The sequence below is a fragment of the Pteropus alecto genome, unplaced genomic scaffold (assembly GCF_000325575.1).
Source record: "Pteropus alecto unplaced genomic scaffold, ASM32557v1 scaffold5, whole genome shotgun sequence".
Taxonomy (NCBI): Eukaryota; Metazoa; Chordata; class Mammalia; order Chiroptera; family Pteropodidae; genus Pteropus; species Pteropus alecto.
The window spans coordinates 24,650,505-24,673,298 of NW_006441953.1; the positions used below are offsets into that span (position 1 = coordinate 24,650,505).

General features: G+C 42.2%; 1 protein-coding gene across 4 annotated transcripts in view; it reads left to right on the top strand.

Moving 5' to 3' along the window:
* LDB2 (LIM domain binding 2) overlaps nucleotides 1-22,794 on the top strand; it is a 332,843-nt gene that overhangs the window by 118,723 nt on the left and 191,326 nt on the right. For all 4 annotated transcript variants that reach the window (XM_006918978.2, XM_015594886.2, XM_015594887.2 and 1 more), the window contains exon 2: nucleotides 1,760-1,862. In XM_006918978.2, coding sequence (XP_006919040.1) covers nucleotides 1,760-1,862 — 103 coding nt within the window. The remainder of the gene's footprint in view (nucleotides 1-1,759; nucleotides 1,863-22,794) is intronic.

Sequence of the window (22,794 nt, forward strand, 5' to 3'; positions counted from 1 at the left end):
AGGTAGTGCGAAAGAGTAATATACACATAAAGAGAAAAATACACATAAAGCACTTAGAATAGTGGTTGGCATGCGGTAAACGCTCAGTGAATGTTAACTATTGTTCTTTATCCGACTGGGTAACAATTTGAAGTAAAGTAAGCCAGTGCATCTAGGTTCCCAAATAGAGTTTATTTCCCCAGCTGCTTCTTCCCCTTTCAAAGCCACTGATTTTTCTAGAAGCTCTGATAGCTTCCACCCCACCCAAGCCTGGTCCTGTGGTCTCAGGTATGGAGCAAGGCTGCCTGTTAGGCGCTGGCTTGGCTGAATCCTGCTAGTGGGTTTGGATCCCTCTGAGGGGAGAAACTAATCTCTTATCCAGCCGTATATTCTGAGGGCCTGCACGTCACAAGTGCTCAATTAATATTTATTTTCAAAAGGAGAAAAATGTGTAGTTTGTTTGCGGAGCCATGAATTACCCCTGAGTGCTTTTATATTTACCGTGTCTTTACTAAGGAAAGTGATGGCTTTTGGTGTGGTGATTGGGAAGAGGCCAGAGAAAAAGAGACCAAAAAATACATTTGTCTGACTTTCTTCTTTTCTGGAAAGAAGACAGCATCAATCTTCAGTGGCCCCTTAAATATTCTTGCCAAGACTGAAGGCTTGTTCCTGAGGCTTGCCAGTGACAACAACTTAATGCTGTCATAAGCAGAACAACTTAATGGGAAGAAGAGAGGCTTGTGATATCTCTGCCAGGGACGTGGCGGTGGGACCCCCGAGTGGGGAGCAGCAGACCCTCTTCTGTCCCCACCTCCCCCCTCTGACAGGCAGCTGAGAAACATCTCAGCCTGAAGTCTGGCCCTAACCAACGATTCTCTGGAAAAAGACTGTGCTTATGAATTTGGGGCTAAATCAGGCACAATACAGAGCATGAGGCCGGGGGTCGATTCCTCTTTTTAAATGTGACACTCTGCAGAACCTTCCTAGTTCCTGTTACAGGAGACCCCCTCCCCTGCCCCCGCCCATGGAGAGAAGCAGTGATTTTTCACTACCTAGAACTGGGCCAATTCCAAAGTGTTTTCTGGATGATCAAGGGAGACACTCGACCCAAGGCAAACAAACGGAATTAAAAATTCTGCTGAACTGCTCCATTTTTAATAATTGTTTTAGTAACATGCAAGCAATTGCCATAACCTTAAGGCAATCCTCAGGAACAATGGACATGCATGTGATGGTTGCTTGCGCCTAAACACCTATCTATATACATCCATGTAGCTACACCTGTGTCTCTTATAGGAATATTTGCATAGAGTAGGGCTATGAGCCACACACACCGTTTTGGAATAAATAATGTTTTAAATATTTACTCTCCTTAACCTCATTGTAATAGTGTGGTTTCTGTTTGTAAAATTGGACTCTTAAAAGAGCGAAGCGAAAGAGAAAAAAAGTCGAATGTACTTTTACATTAAATACAAACCCTTTTGTTAAAAAGTCATTGTGCTCCATACTAAATTTATTCAATCTCCCCCGATATGTCCTCCAAAATTAATTTTCATTCGGTTTGCATTAACTCATTTATTGACTTGGAATTTGGTCCTCGTTTGAGGCAATCGATTTGCAGAGTGACCACATAGCCCCAGCTCCCCTCCTGGACACCCACACACACATGCTCAGGAACAAGCAAGCAATGACTGGGCATCCTTTCTTCTTTCCCTTTGCTTTTCCTCTTTGAGATATTGTCCACTCTCGCCTGTTAAATAAATGACCTGTGTCTTTGCAGGACAGCGACAACCTCTGGTGGGACGCGTTCGCCACGGAGTTTTTTGAAGATGATGCCACATTAACCCTTTCATTTTGTTTGGAAGATGGACCAAAGCGATACAGTAAGAAAGAAGTTTATTTTTCTAATACTCCATCTTTTTGCGCCACTCAAGAAAAACCATGGGATGGTGCTGACAGCCAGACCATAATACCCCCACCCCTGATGATGCTCTAGCTTCTGATTGAGGCATTGTAACCGATGGCAGCCCGAGCTGGCCGTGAGAGATCTCCTTCCAGGCTCTGAATGTTTGGGCACTTGCCTGTTTAGTGAGCGAGGCAAATATGAACCAAGTCACTCGATAATAAGTGGGAGCTGAATTGTGGAGACTTTCCATCCGTCTCTTCCCTGTACTCCCCCTGCCTTCCCTTATCCTTGACAGCTTACACTTTATACCCAATGTTCTGCTTCTGAAGGTTCCTTTAAAAAAATCCCTCACAGTCACTGTATCAGCCACATCCTTCTAATTCCCTCTTATGAATTATCTCAGGTATTTATTTGACAAGTGCTATCTTTTCTGGGGGGCAGGGGAGGCCGCAGCTGCTTTGAACATACAGTTTTGGATTGGCGTTGACAGAATTATAGTTCCTTGTCTTTCCGCCAAGTGATAACTCTGTAAGGATCCTCGAATTACAGCCTGTGGCACCTTGGGTAACAGCTGATCTGTCCTGATTAGGTTCAGCCAACTTGTCAGAGATCAGATTTGCTAGTTCTGCTATAAGGCTGAGAGGCACAGATACATCAGCACAAAAGCAATTAATGTCCGGTTAGATCAGAGAGAGATGTGTTTTCAGAAATCAGGGATGCACATATGAAAGGGTCTGTCAGAGGGTGAAACATCCCAAATGTCACAAATATGGAGATGGTGATGGAGCCAGCCGTAGTATGTTTGAATGGGTCAACCCAGAGCGTAGCACAGTTGATAGACAATAGGGCTCTCGATAAATATGATTAACATTTAATTGATGCTAAATTTATTTAAATCCATAAAGTACAACAACTGTTTCTTTTTTCTTTCTTTCTTTTCTTTTCTTTTTTTTTTTAAATTTTAGGGGACTTTAGACGGCATAGTAGGATTGGGATCTATTGCATGATGAGTTGGTTAATTATGCTAATATATGCACAGTGATTTGCAATAGCGGCAAACTGGGGAAGCAGGGTAACTTGGAGTTGCTACCCTATTGAAATTCATCACCAGGAGCATCTCTAGATCTGTGTACTTTGGGCTTTTAGAGGCGTGGGACATTGTTAATAAATATTTTGGGTGAGAGGGACAGCTAATATGCCAGACAACTGGCTGTTTTTGAGTATCTTTATTCAACATAATGACTCCTGTTGCAAGCACTGGCAAGCCCGCTTCATGGGGGTCCTGAGGAGTTAACTTGCTTTCCTGGGTGTGGGTGCCCCCGCGTAACCTCCTGCGCGAGAGAGTAGGAGACTTGGGCTCTGAAGCTGCTGTTTCTGAAGAGTCCCTGGGAGAGAAATGAACTCGGCAATCCAACAATTTCTCTCCCCAAAAGCTTGTCTGATCAATGGCGAAGAATTTTGAATCAAGCAGTCATCCATGCTCTTCTTCTTCTTCTTCTTCTTCTCTTTCCTGAGGCATAAGCTCAGATAACTCCAAGTTATCATTATTGTATGTTTTTTGTTCCTATGCTTTGTTTTTTTGTTTTTTGTTGTTGTTTTTTTTCTGTTTTGGTTTGGGAATCCATCGGGGTCTGTTTTGGCAACTAAGAATTACAGTTTCAAAGCCTGTACTAATGAAACAGATTCTCGATCTTCCGTCTGCCCATCCCCAACATCATTTGGGGGTGAGGTATGATCAGCGCCTCTTTAAGATCTGATGTCCATGAACGGGAGGAATGCCTGACTGAGTCGATATCGCCCAGGTTTCTTTGTTTCTCTGAGCCAAAATATTTCCCGAGCGGAGAAGAGAAACAAAGATGATTGACAGCTTGGAGCTGAGTCTCATCAGCTGCTTTGCTGACAGCCTGGTGATGTGCACACGCTGCTGATGTGCGGGCGAGTGACAGCTGATTGACAGCCTAGGACTGGGAGAGAGGGAAGATGAAGCTTGCTTAGAACGCCTGACGCACGCTGTTTATGCAGCGCTCCAAGCCCAGGCGCTGCCACCTTAACCCATTCGCAGTCCAGGCACACAGTGCCAGGCTGGGAAAACACCTGCTGGCCCCAGCTGCTGGCTGCAGCTCTTCCTTGAGACCTCCCAGGGAGCTGAGATCTTTGCATTTCTGAGGAAGAAAATAAGACTTGGCTATTATATTTGTATATGTAAAACATGTCCCCAAATTGCTTTCATTCTAGGTACCAAGAAATATTCCAGATGAGATTTCTTTAGCCCTTACTGGAAAAACCTGTTCTTTCTCCTTCTCTACCTCTGTGTTTTTTAGAGGGTCCCTCTGGCTCTAAGAAATCTTATCGCTAAGCTACATGGATCCTGTAATATGTGTTTGCTTATATATTTGCTGTCTGTCACCCACTATTAGAATGTTATCTCCATATGGACAGGGACTGTATTTTACTTACTGCTGAATTCTCAGACGAATACAGGAACTCGCACATAATAGGTGCTCAATAAATATTTGCTGACTAAATAATTGAAGGCCTGAATTGACTTTTGGGAGGGAAGTTTAAATCACCGAACAGAATGTTGGCAAAACAATCCCTTTACCAAGATCTTTGGACTTTTTTAACTGGAGGAATTGAATCCCCATGGTCTGCTGGAGTTTTCAGATGAGCCCTAGGATGTTGTCTGATCTACTTCCGGTGTGGCGGAGGGAACAGGGTACTACTTCAGGAAATAATCATCCTTTGAGAGGCACGTGGCTCTTCCTTTCAGAGAGCGCCTCTGTACTGATTATGTTTCGCCACTCACCCCAGTCCCCACTCTCCTGATAGGGTGTGACCCCTCCCCAGGTGGGACATGATGGGGTGAGATGCAGACTGCCAACGTCCTCCTAGAAGATGGGACGGCAGGGGCTGGCATGAGAGGCGCCAGATGGACAGGTTACGGAACATGTCAGAAGTTGGGTGACATGACCCTGAGGCCTCCTTCCGGCCCCCGCCTTGCTGAGCCTTGGGAAAGTGTTCCTCCAGCAGCTGGAGATGCCGGGAGTTTGAGGGAGGTAATTTTCTCCTTGGGGTAGGTGGACCCTTGAGTTGGGAAGGTGATTTTCTTGTTGTCAGCAGGCCAGTGGCTAAGGACCATCAGAGCTGAAAAGCCCCTTTTCTGAAGATGGAAATTTGGTCCAGAGTTCCAGCTGATGAGTCCCTGGACCTCAGGTCGACTGACTTCAAAGTCAAAGTCAGGGTGTCCTCCTTCCTCTGCCCCCATCCTACCCCTACATCCTCCCATAGCTAAGGGGAAAGAAATGGACTCGACAGCCCACACATCTCCAGAAACATAAGTCACAAACAATTACTGTGTCTTGTTTGACAGACAAGGACAGGCGAGCAGAAGTGTGCAGTCCCAAAAGCCCTCTGCACTCATGCTTTGCACACTTACTTCCCATTGTCTGTGTGATTATCCTTCCCTGTCTTGTACCAAAAAGATCATTTTTAAGTTGATTGCTTGTGGTTAGCTTCAAGCAAGTGTTGATTTTCTTCTCCTCCTTTTTGAGGCAGGTAGCAGAATTGTGCCCCACACTCTTCTCTGTCCTCATACAGGGACTGGTGACACCCTCAGGCCATGTCCGGATCCACTTTGGCCGTGTTCCCCATCTGCGGGAAACGCGTGGTTCCAGCTCGGTCAGGAAGTAGTTCTTTGCGGGGAGAGGTGCGTGAAGGACTCGCTGCTGCGTCGCATGGCCTGGGACAGGCTGGGGGGCCACGTGGTGCAGTAGAAAGGGCGCGAGGCTGCAATTCGAACATTCTTCGGTTTTAATCTGCGTTCCGATTGGTACACGGAGCTCCATTTCATCTGTAAAACGGGCACACTACTGCCCCCACTGGCTTGTGGTGAAAATTAAGTGAGATAAAACAATAAAAACACCCTGGACTCTTTGAAGCACGCGGCAGTCCGCGTTGACTGTTGTCACTGTTGTCACTATTGACGGCGCATGGCCTTGGCATCGCCGTGGCTTCTGCATGTCACTGGAGGGGCTTGCCATTCGGTGGCACTCATCAAGCACACCCAGTGTGCAGTGCTCGCTGCAGAGCCTCGCTGGTCAGCCGGGAGCCCCTAGGACGTCTCCGGTGGGCAGGCGGTTCCTCCTGAAACGCAGCACTGACCTCATCCCAGGCCTTCTCCCGCAGAAACCCGCTCTAGCTCTGGGGACTCGGTGCCGTGAGGGAGGAGGGAGCCTGAGTGTGTGAGGGGCTCTGCACTCTGTGAGGGGCTAAGGACTCCCACATGCAGTCGAAAACACATCTAGGTTGGCATCGCTTGAAAATTAGGGTAAAAAATGATATGACTACTAAAATGCCGTCTCGTTTGGGGGCACTTCCTATTGAACTACTTTTTAGGGAAAGGTGTGTGGTTCCGGCAGGGGCTCGGGCCTGGTACCTGGGTTCAGATCCAGCTTTGTCTTTCACTCCTGGTACGTTTTTGCCCAAGTCACTGATGCGGCATCAGTGGTCTCAGCTGCAAAGTGACGGTTTGATGAGATGATGCACGTAAAGTTCTCGCAGAGTCTGTGGCACCATGTAAATACTTCTAAATGGCTGTCGTTATTTGACTGAATCTCCATGAGCACACTGCTGCCTATAGGTTGAGGCCCAGGGTGGTCCAGATACAATTGTCATCAAACCTATAACTATTATTTAGAATTTCGAGGTTCATGGGTTTCAGTAATTTTCTATCGCACACTTGCTATTCCGTCTTGACTTCTGTATTCTGTTTGGAATAAGGATTTCTGGCATGACCTTTCCTTCATACTTACGCAAGCCAAAGACTTACGCCGTGGCCGTTGAGGGGGCATTTTACTACTCTCCAGAAGTACAAAGTTGTTTTAGGACATGTCCCCACTTTTCCTTCCATTATTTCCCTCTGTTTGCCTCAGTCATCAAGTCCCATTGCATAATCTGAAGAACCACAAATCAGTCCCTCTGTGGAGTCTTTTCTGCACTTACTGTTTCTCTTTTATATTTTCTTCCTACCTTTCTCTCTCTCTCTTTTTTTTTTGAAAGCTCTGATGGCGTTGCGATATTAACTCAAGTTCTTAAATGTTTTCCTTGTAAGGTGTGTTTTTATGTGCTGTATATTTGGATGTGTCCTTCTATGGGACAGAAACTTCCATGAGGCCCACGTAGCTTCACCATCTCTGGTTACTATTGTTCTCCTGCTTTTTGCAGGTTCGCTTCATTCAGCTGTGTCCTTCCCGTGCTTTCTATGTAGCGATTCTGAAAGCATCGCTGCCTCTCTTTTCTTTCTCTCTTTCTAATATATTCTACAATAAAATATATATAGTTCTAGGAGTGTCGCTCCTTAAATATAGGCATAGGTGCTTTGACACCACACTCAACTAGTGTGGCAGGACGTGGCCATTAGAAAAATTTCATGCAAAAATTTCGTGCTGTGTCACACGCGGGAGAAGGGATTCACAAGGCCGGATTCTGGGCGTGTGACTCTTGTGTGAATCGCATCTCGAGGGAGTCCACCGGAGAGATGGAAATGCACAGGTTCCTGTGGTCAGTGCTTAAAAACTCTGATCTTCCTCAAGAGACATATGCCAGCTGGTCCTGGGGACTCTTCCTCCGTAAAGTAACTTTGTTCCTCTGAAAACTCCTCTAATTTTTTAATTTTTTTTTTTTTTATGGCATAGAGATCAAAATCATGAACTTCGGATCCACGCAACTTAACTTCGAGTCTTTGTTCCGCCGCAGTTGTGCAATGTAAGGCACGTGACGTGACATTAGACCTCACTTTCTTCACACGTAACCTCCAGGTAGCAGTAATACCAGCATCATAGGATACTTGTCTTCACAAGTATCTTCACATTACTTAAATAACGTTAAGTAACTCGTACAGGTTAGTGATGCCCATGGAAAGCACACAATAAAAACTTATTGCACGACTGAATGAATGGATGAATGACTAAGAGAATGAGTTAAATGTATGATACACCACCAGCGACTTTGAATTAAAATCTAGGTTAGTTTTATTCATTCAGTCACTTGGCACATAGCAGGAAAATCTCTGGCTGTGGGCAAAGCCAGATCAGACCTGTCTTCTTTCTATATGGACAGCTTAAGAATTTAATTCTTAATCGATTGGGAGAAAACCTGATATTAACGAAAGATGGTGATTTAAACAAACAAGTCTCAAGCTATTGAAATTACGACACTTGTCCAACAGAGAGTGAGGTTTCCATCACCCACTGTGCTCAGAGAGCAAGGAGCTATTGAACCTTATCGAGTGCTGGCCCCTGTGCTGGGTACCTTGGGCTCCATAGCTTGTTTGCTGAGGACCAAATAAAGGGAAATGAACTTCGATTGCATTAAAAAATGTATCTCAGAGAAAAGAATGCATCGCCTCAGAGTAGTCCCTGATGGTTAGTTACTGGATGAGTGTGGCACTTTGTTGCATAATGACAGAGATGCCTTTGTCTCCAGTGACTCCAGAAAATGATTTTCTTTCCATAGACTGGCAGTAAATGGCGTCTGGATCACTCTAGCTCCTGAACTTGTGGTTTTAGTGAGTGACCCTTTTCAACAGCAGTCTTCATTAGGCCGGCAAGATTTGGAGGAAATTAAATTAAGATTAAAGCAGACTATCATTTGAAGTTCATTGGTTCCTGTACTCGTGCATTGATTGATTCATTCAGAACTCACTGAGTTCTTGCTATTTGCCAAACGTCATCACAGGGCAGAAAGTTTCTTGAGAGGAAGGCCGTTCCTCGCACATATTTTCATTTACTTTTGATTCCATTTTATTTAAAACTCTCACCTTAAATTAACGTAATCCGCTAAGTAGCTCAAAAAGAAAATATTTTTTGCAACAATACAAAATTTGGGACAAGTTATAAAAAAAAATGGATGAGAGAAAGGGTACAACTGATCAGTGAACTGACAGACTTCTGAAGAGGAAAAAGGAGACCAAATCCTTTCCCATTTGTGGTTTCAAATTGATGATATCAAGAGTTGCAAATTGGCCATAACAATAGATTGAGCAGACGTTCCATTCTCTCATCGCTAATAAATACTGTGCTAATGATGACATTAGATAATGGACATAAATGTGCTTTGAATAAATTTAAAGTGCGATGCAAGTTGAAGGTGCAATTATCACCGAATTTGTAATTGATCTTTAGGATGTGATGACTTTTTGTTTTCTGTTTATAAAGCAAGCTGTTACAAATCTGGGAAGATTATCGAATTTCTCAGAAGGATAAAATTCATTGCCACGTATACAGGCTTGAGCAAGTCAGGCCTATAACTGCCGTTAAGAGCCTCGTTGAGGTCTGAATGATGTACTAACCGGAGAATTGACATGAAGGGTTGTTTCTGAGACTCTGTGTGACTGTGATATTTATGGGGCCCTGATACAAGCATTTTCTGACTCTTGGTGTCATGCAGTACGTTCCTCCTCTTATATCTTCCTTATAGTTTTCAAACCAAGGTGGCACTACCCCACAGTAGGTAACAGAATAATCGTGACAAACTTTTTATTATCAAAATGACAGATGGTGCTACTAAAATTTATTGTCTGGGGGCTAGAAAAAAATAAACGTTCTGCATGAAAAAAAATAATTGAAATACATCTCATTTGATCCCCTTTACCCCCGTTTACTCATCATCTTGAAGGTAAGGTTGCTACATAATATGTAATAAAAAATAACATGTTATACCACAAAATTTTCTGTTGTTCGCCTGAAATTCAAAGTTAACTGGGCATCCTGTGCTTTTCTCTGTTAAATCTGGCAGCCAGACCTGAAGGATCCCAGTTCATGCTCAAATATGAAATCTTGATAATTCCAAAGCGACTACAGTGGGTGTGCTCATGGCACATTATATGAAAAAAAACCTAAGAGATTTACCCAGTCCTCTTATTCACAGAAGTCTTGCCTCTGTTTATGTCTACTGACTATACTCATGAGTCCCATCTACAGAATGAAACACCTCAGCAGAGGGTGGGAGCTCTCCTGAATTTACATCCAACGTTCATACTGCAGGCCTTCCACAGTTGACTATGCCAGCATTTGGGCAGGTGCTGAGCACACACACGAGTGTGACATATTGCCCGTCTTGAAGGAGCTTACAGTTTAACAAGAGAGACAGACACAGAAACACTCGGCTCTGATGCAATAGCCTCGACGCTGGAAGGGTGAGGCAAGCAGATACTACAGGGCATTGAGAAGGGAGTGATCAAATTTGCTTCCACTGGAAAAAGACTTAGGCTGTCAAAGGCTTCTTTCCAACCTTCTAAAATCTTTAGTTTCCTAAAGCCATGACAATAAACAACCACTGCAATACCTTGCAAATACAAGGCTTTCAGTGAAGATATATGGACTGCATAAATGACATAGCACTGGTAAACAGTACAGATATGACCCACGGTATCTGTATAATTAGCCCATAGGCCCATTATTGCATATATAATATTTCTCATTTATTAGTAAGTTTCTCCCATCACAATCTCAAGTCGCAGCAACTCATTTGTATTATTGAGTAACAGAAATGTCACTGAGCAATTTGGAAATTCGTCCACAAACGGAACCAGGACTGGAGACTCAGACATTTTAAACACCAAACTAAAATCACATTTATCCAACCTACAACACTAGGACAGATTTTTTTTTTTTTTAATACTTCGGGTCATGGATTGATAGAACATTTGACTACATAGTTATTCTGCCAGCCTTCTGTAAGTCCAATTCTGTCATCGAATTTCATAGACTTAGTCGTCCTTAGCATTGGTTAACTAGGTACATGAATCTTTTTACTGAACGGATCTTAATGGACTTAATTTCAGTGGAAACACCAATTTGTTTATTGAACCTTTCTCAAGGACTGTCCATGTGCCATCTTTCTGTACCCAGGGGAAAAGAAGATGAATGCAGAAAACCTCTTACCTAGAGGAGCTAGAGGTCTAGAGAGCTATTGTTTCTAGGACTTTTCATACAGATCTTTTCAGACAGGCACCTCTGCCACTGTTTATGAACTGTACTTCATCACGCTCACCACCAGTCCGTGTTTGGACTCCATATTCAAAGATAATACTGGTATCGTTTTTATTTTTTTTTAACATAAAGTGTTTTGAGAAATCAGTTTTAAGCTGCGATGTATGCAGAAATTCTTATGTATAATATTGGCTTATAGTGTTCTTATTATTGGAGGGAACTGATTTGAGGCATCCTCCCCACAAGCCAATGTATAGCTTAATCTTTACTTCTGTGTCATGTTTACTTCTGGGTTGTGAACTTATCATATTTGTGAAAAGGGGGTAAAATAAAGCATTTGTTGAAGTCAGTTTAAATTAGCCTTCTTCTACAACTAGATTAAGCAGTACTCAGGTGGATTTCATTAAGAATGTAGAGGCTTCATGACAAAATCACCCATCAGGATGTGTTTCATTATTTATTGTTTAATCAAGGTAGTCATATTGGAATATTCAAATTCAAGAGCTTACAGAACTTGGAGACTTCATGTATTTTGCTTTTATTATTCAATCCAAGGGAATCAGCTTCACACAACGATTACAGTGTGCTTATTTATTTTTATGAAGTTGATACTTTCCCAATTGATGTGATCTTTAATATACTTTTCGATGGGAACTTTTCTGATGCAACATGTATCTTTGGCTTTTCAACAAGTCAGGAGGACTTGAAATTGACAACTGACACTAATAATCATTTTGAAGATCCATAGAGGAGGAAGCAAGGTCATGGGGGAGCACAGTAATAAAGCCGCTTCCTTTTTATGACACAAGTTCTTCATATTACCTGGAACAAAAAGAGTATTCCATTATTTTTATATGCTTTTCTAAAGACTCATGCGTCTTACTGAGTCCTGCCTTTGAATAATTTTATTTGCAATTTGATTGTCTTTGTTTTACTTTGAAAAATACATCATTCGCTATGCCAGAATGGGTTAGTTACACTGAGAACAATGAAAAGACAAAGGAGTTCTAGAATCTAATTGTGAGACAAGCCTTGTCAGTAATGCTTGGGAAGGTATTTTCTCAGATACACATGGTAGCTCCATGTTATCTTCTATTCCAGATCAAAATCAACCACTTGAGATGGTCCTCGGTGAAAAGACTATTTGTGTGTGTTGCAGAATTAACAAGAGCTTTGAAAATAGTCCAAAAACGGAATTTAGTTACCTGAGAAATACATTTGTCTATGTAAAATTTCTTCTGGAAATGTTTGTCATGTCCTATATATGAGTAGTACTAGCATTTGACAAAGTCAACTTACTCAGTTTTCAATTGAGACATTTAGGAAAAGTTCAACTTTCAAGCTTAAAAGAAAAATCAATAATAATGAATTTTTTCAAAGTTGTCTGCATAAAATAACATTTCCATGCTTATTTGCTTCTCTTGAATAGAACCGTAAGAAATGATATACAGTATTTGGCAGATTAGGTAAATAAACTGCTAATTATATCCTTAATCGTTCTCCATACTACTAGATACCATACCCGAATATATTTCCTGTAAAATGTTTTAGTACTTAGAGCCCTGTTTTTTTGTGTGTTTTTTTTGTTGTTGTTTTTTTGTTTTTGTTTTTTAAAGTTAAAAGAAATATCAGTAATTATGAGAGTTACTATTCAGGTTCATAGTAGTAGGGCAGTCATTTTTCACTTAATAATTACCTTGCTAAATTAACGTCAGGTCAGCGCCATGCCTTATTTAAGAAAATGGTCTAGCAGTTCATGCAAGCAGGTCTAGCCATGGAAATAGTAAAGATTTATTGAATCCAGGCTTATCTTCAGCACTGCCTCAGTGACATCGCTTATGGAAGTTCTAAGAAGTTGTCTGTTTCTTCTGAGATGTTTGCAATATCCTTCCTGAGGTCCCATTGTATCCCTTGACAATTGGTGTTTCCCCTATGTTCTTTCTATTTTTAGCTCTGGGCATCGTTGCCAAGCAGGGCACTGTTTAATTGGTGCGATCTTCATTCAGAGCCTTCGGGAGGAAAAGGGAAGATGATCCATCCCCAGGGAAACAAGGAACTCATAGGAAACCGTTCCTCTTCCTACCGTCCCTGGTTTTGAAATGCAATTTTGTTTGTTACTTCTTTCCCTTTGGACAGGAGAAAAAAAAATTTTTCAAGACCCTCCGATAGTAGCTGTAGTTTTGTCTAAAAAGAGACACAGTGACAGATTCCAATTTTTAGTCCAAAATAAGTAATTCTTGCTATGATATTATAAATCGAGGGGGAAAAAAATGAGTCAGATACTTAGTGAGTGGATTCTTGTCTTGGCGGTTTTTCAAACGTGTCCAACAATAACTTCGTGGGTTGGCTAATGAGTTAAAATGACAAGCATTCTGATAGTGCTTTGCAGTTTATAAAATTCTTTCATAAATCAGGACCATCTGTAAGCTCGTGGAGGGGGAGGACTGTCATATTTTGCTCTGTAGCCTCTGTGCCTGCCATGATAAGGGACAGAAGGAGGCCCGTGGTTGATATTTGCCGAGTGGGACTGGGTGACAGTGTCTCACTCCATCCTCTTGTGAGCCAGACGCAGGCGTTATATTGACCTTTTTTTTTTTTGAATGCCCGTTTTTTTTTTTTTTTTTTGGTAGAGACGAAGACATTGAGCGACCCAGAGAGCCAGAACTTGGCTCTTCTGCCAGAGATTCCCATACTGTGGTCCCTTTACCATCCCAGTTTTCAATAGCTTTTCAAACAGTAGAGAATCTTTAAATGTTACCTGTTGGATAAAAAAAAGAATCTAATCTCCCGCTCTGGTTTCTGGAACCTTCCCACTTTCTCTCTTCATCCTCTCATCCTAAAATTGGCACGGGGTAAGGATACTTAGTTCTTAATGGCAGATGTGTATTCACAGCATATTTTTTTCATCCTAGGTAAGTGTGGATTGCCTAAATCTCTCCAACGTTGCTGCTACAAAGCTGACATTTATAAATTTTCTTTTTCAATGCAGTATGGGATCCTCCATATGTCTTTCACAATAACTATCTATGTTTTCAGGGAATCTAAAGATTTATTTCCTTCCAAGTCTTCGTTGCTGGCATTTTCTCCAGGCCTCCAAAACTGCCAAGAGATAAACTTCAATTTAGAGGAACTGTTACATTTGTCATTGTGAATTTGCTCAACTTTGGATAAATTTGAAGATTTATGCTTATTCCCAAACGGGCCTCGAGACTATCTTCGGGGCTCAGAAAGTTCACGCTTGACTTTCTTCCCGCTGTTCTAAGTAAACAAGATCTTAAATCCGTCAGCCTCCCTGCCTGGGCTCTGGGACTGTCACTGTCTCAGCCTGGACACATCTGCACTGCTGGGAACTCAGATGTGACTCACTTCTGAGACGCATGACAGGAAGGTCCTCTCCTTGCCTTGTGCTGTGGTGGGGTGCACGCTCCATCTGCATTTCCAGGATGATTTGATTAGAGAGGACCTTACCTTAACCCTTCACTTTAAAGGCAAATAGCCCAGGCCTGTGAGATGGACAAGCTTCAGATTATGGCCTTGTCCTGCAGTAACTGCATTACCTTGGTTGTTATACCTGATCTCTCGCTATTTTCATCTGTAAGATAAACATGATGTTTGTTTGGCATGGTATAATGGTCCTTGTAAATAATATGCATATGGCCCCCGATACATGGGAGTTTATCAACAAATAATAGTTATTATAATGATTATTTATAGATAATATACAGGCAGGAGACTTGGGTTTGACTTGTTCAAGGCAATCCAGCTAATTAGTGATGGAGCTGGGATTCGAATTCACGTGTCTCCATTCTTTATAAAACACAAGATGCTATTTAGTGACTAGCTAAAGTTCTAGGCTCCTGTTTTTATTGCATATAGTCTAGAAATAACATAGTTTCTAGGGATCGCATATTATTTAATTTTGTTCTTTGAATCGTCTTCAAAATCAGAGCCAAGTGCAATACGAAGTGTCACTAAATTCATTGAATTCAATGATGTACAAGAATTGGAGACAAAGTAGTTGATGGATGGTTTCATTTTCTATTGCGGCATATCAAATTTCCACACATTTACGGCTGAAAACCACATGTATTCGCTATTTTGCATTTTCCGGGGGTCACGATCCAGGCATCGGTTAACCAGATCCTCTGTCCATTCTCACAGGGCGGAAATCGAGGTGTCAGTTGGGAGTTCGATCCCACTGAAGACTCAGGATCGTTGGCACGATTCAGTTCCTTGTAGTCGTAGGATGGAAGTTTCACTTCCTTGCTTGCTGTTAACTAGAGATTCTTTCTAGCTCCTGGGGAACTCCTTCTGTTCCCTGGTTCATGGTCTCCTGCACCATATAGCAGCTTACTCTTTCAAAAACAGCAAGAGAATCTCATTCCCCTCAAATCTCTCTGACATTTTGGGATCACCTGATGAGGTCAGGCCCACCCAGGATAATCTTCCTTTTGATGAACTCGAGGTCATCTGCTTAGGGATGTGAATTAGATCTACACAATCTCTCTGCTATCTAATGTGACACCGTCATGAAGTGATACCTCACCAGAATCACAAGGCCTCCTCACTCTCAAGAAAAGGGATTATGCAGGGTATGTACATCAGAGGGTGAGAATCTTGGGGGTCATCCTAGAATTCTCCTTACCAGGGACATGGGACAGGTACGTCATTATGATATAAGACTTCCTGACAAGTATTATCCAATGAGTGTAAAGCAGCCTGTGAGCTTGAGAAGAGAGGTTATTTCCTGCTGGGGGGTATGGGAGGCATGGCAGGACAATGGGTAGAATCTGGGTCAGAGGTAAAGATGGGGTAGGGGGCAGTGAGGAAGCAATAGCGTGGAAGAAGCACGTCCCAAGATGGCAAAGAAGGTATTTGGAAAAATAGCAGTTTGGCTTGGCTGGAAACTGCTGTGTGGTTTTTAAGGGACTGTTGGGTTTCGAGGACATGAAACTCGCGGAAAATGTGATGGGGACTGTCTGACTCCATGAGTGTTCTTTGCCTTTTAATGTACTGACCAGTTAAGAAGAGAAGAACCTGGTCTGGCCATGTGTCCCTTGTTCACCGGGCTCTGAAGTCTCTCTCTGTGGTCGCCCTCCAGGGCCTTAGGAGAGTTTTCTCCTCCACCCTTTCTGACAAGGAATTCCAAGCCCGAGGCTTCTGTGGTTTATCAAGTGCCTTTCTCTGGAGGCCTCGCCCCTGTACCTGGAATTAGGGGGGACAAGTCGGCAAACACGGGTTTAGGGCTGTAAACTCCACATTAAACCTGCTGGGGACTGTTGTAGGTAAAAAAATCCAAAATCAGGTACAGGAAATGGTGCACTTATCCAGTCACGTGCCCGCTGGACAAGGATGTGCTGTGTCCTTCTGCTCTTCAATCTGCTTTTGCCCTGGAGACAGTCAGTGAGAGAGCCATGGTCCCTGCCCTCGTGAGATTTACCTTCCACACTTCAGCTTCTAGACAAGTCTAGATCATTCAGACTTTAGAGTCTCAAGGGATAGAGAGCTAATCAAGCAATCATTATTAATTAATTTCAGTTGTGATAAGTGTGATGCACCCAATGTATGGGATGCTGTGAGAGCAAATTAGGGGCTTAATATGGGGGGATGGCAGTGCGAAGGTGGGGATCAAGCCAAACCTGTCTGAAGAAGTTATAAAGGGTGAAAAAGTCTGGGAAAATAAATGTACCTGGGAGAAGAGACAAACTAAAGTGAACTCAGAGTTATCATGTGTCTATTGGGCAGACAGGGAGAAGAAGTTTCAGGTTTGGGATAGGACATCCACCTGGATGCTTTCCTTATCTTTTTCACCTGGTTTCCTAGTTCTCATCCTTTGCGGCTCTCCTCTCTCCCTAGCTCTCTGGAGAATTAATTGATCCCTTCTTTCTGTGTGTGAGACATGTGGTACACGCATCTATTATGGCATACCTCTCCTAGTTGATGGTTATGCGCTTACACGGTGCTCAGCTGAGACCTCAGTGGGGTGTCCTCAGACAGTGATTATAGCCTTTTCGTCTCCAATACCTAACACTTTACCTGACACCGCAGTTGGCACTAAATAATATTTGTTGAATGAATAAACTAGAACGAGCTGGAAGTGATGGAAGTAACTTGTTGATAGACTGTCATGCTTTAAAAGGAAGATCTTTTGAAATAACAGTTTTCCAAAATGAAATGGTCCTGCCTCGAAATGGGAGGCAGAGCTTACCATCCCTGGAGGTGACAAAAGTCCCATAAGTCTGTATATCTGAATGAGAACTAAAATAGAATTTGAAAAACTTGATTATAACTACTACCAATTATCAAATTATGTGTTTGATCCTGATTACTTGAGAAAGTTAATGAATTTTTTAAAGAGCTTAATTTGGGTTCACGAGTAGCATTTCTAATTGGGAATGTTTCCTGGCCATATATTTCTGAGATGTGCTATGTATTTTGGTCTCATTACTGATTGTTACATTTGTGGTATGCAGGACAAAATTTTAACTATAAATAAGGCACATAGATTACATTAAGGAGATATTCCAAGCAGTGATTAGGACTAGAAAGTTTGTTGAACTGTGAATGAAATATGCCTGTAGGACTGAGAAATGCAGCAAGACAAACAGGATAATTGTATCACTTAGAATAGAAGAAAAATGCATGTTTGTAAACATCCATAAAAAGTCATCCAGAAAGAACACAGCTCTCCAGGGGCAGAGAGAAGCCTCAGGGAGGGTTTGCCCCGGACGTCCATGAGTTACATTAGACAAGTACCACATTAACATCTTACAAAAACCCAACCAATGCAGAAGGTTCGTGAGTTAGTACATGACGTGTTGGTTTTTAGCAGCAGTAAGGACAAAGGGTAAGGAGAGACAATCAAAAGACCATCTCACACTATTAGGGGTCTGGTGGGATTGATGTAAGGAACAGAAGCTGGGCAAAGAACAAAAGCTTTGCAATGTAACTAAGCAACTGTCACCAGAAATGCATGGGGATAGACACCCAGAAACCTCCTCCAAGGCTCCTAAGTGGTCTGTGTGTGTAGGACACTGTACACTGGGAATATCACTACATACAACAAGATGAAAGAAGAGTTTAAACAGTTGGACATCTGCCAGGAGAAGCGATGATGAAGATTGTCTCTTAGACAATCAAAAAACAAAGCTGGATTCTTTCAAATGGAAGATGTCATAGTTTAGTGCTAACAACAACAACCAAAAAAAAAAAAATTAAAAGAAATATTTATCGAGGTCTTATAATGAAATCTGTGGTGTTTCTTGTTCATCTTCAATTATAAGTTTACATTTTTAAATTTCTTATTTCTATTAATCATATGATTTGAACAATGATTCCTTTATTTCATGTGCAAGGAACTTCCCTCATATAATCCAACAAATGAACACATGCTTTTACAATGCATTTTAATTGTAATTTTGAAAAGTATGCTAATTTGAATTCGGCTATAAAATGCAATCTACTTTCTTAAAAAATAAGTTGCGTTCGTGTGTTTTAAAGACATAGCAACTTACCCTTTTCTTCTTTTCTGCTTTGTACTTGCTGTCTACTCTTTCTCCAAAAAAAAAAAAAAATTATCTACAAAAGGAAAATACTTATATCATCAAAAAGGGTTTCAGAAACTAATAGTGTAGTCAAAATTCAAGATTCTGAGGGTGCTCTGGATTGGTTTCCTAACCAGAAGCCCAGGTGAAAGTTCCATTTGGAATTAGAAGGCAGAGAAGGCAGTCTCTCTCTCTCTCTCTCTCTCTCTCTCAACTCTCTCTCTCTCTCTCTCTCTCTCTCTCTCTCTCTCACTTTTAATTTCTTCTTCTATCACAACAGGTTTGGGATAGATGTTCCAAAATGATAGGGATTTTCCAATTTAGAAAAATTGGGTCTAGAAATTTAACTGCCCCCTTTATCAAAGGACCCAGAATTTCTAGAAACATCGACCAGCCTGAATTGAGAAGATTTGCATACACTATGGGTAAACGATCCCCTGATAATAATTTATTCAGTATGGGGCTGCAAATACTATTTCATGTATTCACATATTCATTCATTCTACACCTAATATCCCTAACATTTCTTTATTAATTTGCAAACTGTTCTCTGTCTCCTTGGACTTAATACAGATTTTAACTTCCCTCTGAGGACACCTCTGGTAGCTTTAAAAATCTTCACAGATGGCCTGAAAGCAAAAGTGTGTCTTTCCATTTGACATAAGTGATATGGATTTTGTATAGCAAAATATAAATTAATTTTATGTACTGTAGGAATTAGTATCAAAAGTCATCGAGACTAGGTGATAGCTTCTAGTCCTGGGCAATGTATCACATGAAGGTTGCAGAAAAATTATTTCCAGTATTCAAAGCTCTTTGTATGTTTCATCATTAAGTGCTCTTCCTCTTCTCCTTTCTCCTCTTTATTCCTTGTTTTCATTAAAAAAATACCACCATATTGTCATCATTGTGGTCTTACCATGATGAAAGCTGTACCATCCTTTTGGGTGGTGGGGAGGTAGGTGAGGGACAGTGGTGTACCCAAAGACGGGGCTAGTGAAATTCCTAAACTTTGTTTTCCTGATATTCTTCTACCTGGGTGACACATCCCATTTATTGATCCCTCCTAAATAAGTGACTGCATCAGAGATTGGTGTTACTGGTTGGGCCTTCTAAACAGAACCCCTAAATCATGTGCTTTTGACTCTATATCTGTCGCTTTCAGTACTAAACTTAACTATTAAACTAAATCGAATGTGAGTTGGAGTCTGTGAAATGTGTATGCCTGAGAGCCAGAGGAAGCAGGTAGGTAGAGAGGTGAACATTCTTTCCCAGATCCGAGGTTCAGGGTCACAGAGAATGGGAGGAACAATGGACAAGAAGCTGGAGGCTGGGACTGGCCTCCATCTGCCATGGCTAGTGTTGCTAGATACACACGGGCTGCTGTCCAGGGCCGATGTCACCTTGCCTGCGCCTGTCTACAGGTCCGGTTCCATCGATGGCAGCTCGTCTCTTAAAAGGACTGAAGAGAGATGCAGAGAAGGTGAGGGGCGGACTCAGCTGGCCCCGAAGTCGAGAGCAGCTGCTTTGTCTGGAGACACAGGTTGAGATTCTCTTAGCCCTTTAGTTATGCCCCCTCTGTCTCCCACCATGTCAGCGGAGCATGGGCAGAGTGGTGCAGGAGAGGACAGTTACCTGGAGGCCTCAAGGTGAACAGGCGTTCATAGCTTGTCGTCCCACATAGATACATAATCAATCCCCCAATTTGAGGACTTATGATTGTTCTCATTCTTTTGTATCCAAGCATTTCACTTCGCAACCTGTGAATCCTTAGAAGACAAGAAGCAGTTCTTCTTTGTCTTTTGTGAGAAGCAGTGAGAAGGATGGGGCATCTCAGATCTAGGCGACAGCCAGAGGGAAGGCAGGGAGAGGAGGGGACCCGGTGATGGTAGCGGGGACAGCGGACTGGTCAAGAGAAGGCTGTGTGAGGATGAACTTTTCCAGTTAGGATGAGGCAGAAGGCCTGGCCGAGGTGACCATCAGTGCGACAGTGTTCACTTGGGAATTTCAAAAAACAAAGTTTCATTTCATTCACTATGACAAATTCGGAGTACCAGACACTGTTCTCGGGATCAGAGATTCAATTTCTGAAAATTGTACTAATTAGTACTATTGGCATGTTCCTTAAATTTTCATCTATTCATTTATTTACTGATTCGTTCATTCATTTTCTCATTCACTTATTTACATACTGATCAACAGGATTAAATATATAGCTGTTGGATAAATTACCTCAGTGAATGGGTTCTCAAAGATTTTGCTCCAAAGATCGACACAACTAGCCTTTTTCGTTAGCCATCCTCACTCTATCACAGAAAGCATCTCATCGATCTAATCTGTCAGACAACTCTAAAAAGGTAATTATTATTCCCATTGATCAGGAAGGACAAAGGCCAAGTCAGAATTTGAACCCAGACATTTATTTTTTCCTTCTGAATCCAAACCCCGTTCTCTTTTCACTGTGCAGGCTGCCTCCCTAAAAACAGTGTCTCCTGCAGCTTCATCTCTCCCAAGTATTGAGATTTTTATTTATTTTATCTGTTACCGCTAATAACAATATTTTAGAAAAATAAGCCAATATGTGATGATAGCGTGAAAAGTAAACATGGTAATTAGGCAACATCAAAATGAAGTTAATTATTGCCTCGATAACTGAGGTGGTTTGTGTGCCATCGTTAAGACAGCGTAAAGCGTCACATCAGAAGGCAGCGCTTCTGCATGCCTGCCACCCCACAGGGCCACGCTCATCCCATCAGCGGATGCCTGCGAAGGGAGCAAAGACTGGATTCACTGGTGCCACACTAATAATTTTTACCCAGTGCTGCTGTTTCCGCAAGGTTTCCTCTATGATTTCATTCTATCCCGAAGCTTCCCTTTGGGACAAGTTGTAGACGTTTGGTTCTGGAATCCCCGTCATTCGCCTGGTCCATTAGCAGCCGGAGTCCCGATTCCCAGAGCAATTCCAACACCGCCTTTGTGCACATTGAGTCTGCCAGGAACTTCCGGAACTGGCCAAGAACCAGATGCCAGGGATTCCCGCACGGTTACTGGATATTTGTTAAAATTCACTTGGATTAATGCTGCTCGCGGCATCTTCCCCAAGTTTAAGTTTTATGCCACTCCGGTTCACCCTGTGATTATGAGAGACGAAGTTAGATCCCTTTTCATCCCTGCCTTGCATTCTTAAAGGTAGAGAAATATGCCACATCGAAGTAACAAGCGGCCTTATTTGATTTTAGACTATCTCTTCGGTTGCGCTGCTGTATTTTATCTGCACGCTCCATCTGAGAAGGGCACTGAGTGGGATGCTTGCCCTAGTTCACGGTTTCAGCCTTTCTGTTCTGGAGGCTTTTAAAAATGTGTGTCCTGTTCCAGTCAAGGCTAGTTTCTACAGCTTTGATTCGTGTAACATCAGCATTTAACCCAGTGGATTACAAACACCCGCTCTGCTTTCTCCCCAACCTTTAAAAGTCAGGCAACGCAGAGAAGTCGTAGCTAGGTAGAAAGTGGATGGATTTGCATAATTCGGTTTTCTAAGTGCAGAGTGTTCATTTTTAAACTTATACTGGTTTTGCTTTGTTGCCAAACCCCGTTTTTAGAGAAGACTGCACCCCCTCTGCCCACACACACACACACACACTGCCCCCACCACCCACCCTGGTTCTGAACAGCTCATACTTCAGTATATTTGTCTAAATAGATGAGAAACCATCTCAAAATACGACTTCCCGTATTAGGCAGTTTCTTACATTTTCCAATTTGACTTCTGTATAGAATTCTAGCTGGAGATGGTAATGGGTTTGCCATGGCGATTTTAGGTTTCTGTATTATATAAATCCTACTCTATTCATGCATAATAATTAAGGTTATTAATGAAGGACTGAATTAGTAGAAAAACAGTATATTGAACCACTGTGATTTGCTTGCCATAGGTTAATAATCATACATTATATAGCATTTGCAGCTTCCTTGGGCTGTGGTGGAAAAGAGCCTTGTGATCAAATCCACACTAATGAAGTAACATTTGGAGCTCGGCGGGGGATAAAAAGGAAGGTATTGTTATTGTGAGTGCCACGGCATTGTCCTTTACCATTTTAGGATGTCCCGAAATGCATAAGTAATAATCGTATTTGCATTTATAAAAGGGAGCTCCAACCAAGTCCCAAGCGCCTTTGAAAAGGCAAGGCTGGGGGGTGAAAATCATAAAGCCGGGTGTCTTGAAACCACAGTTCTTTGGAAGGGAGACTTCTTTTTCTCTGGGCGGCTGGTTTGAATACATAATAAGACGTATTGGAATCTGAGCAACTCGAGATTGATAGGCTAAATTGTTTGCACGAAATTGCTTGAGAGGGATGGATCTACCTTCCAGGCAAGG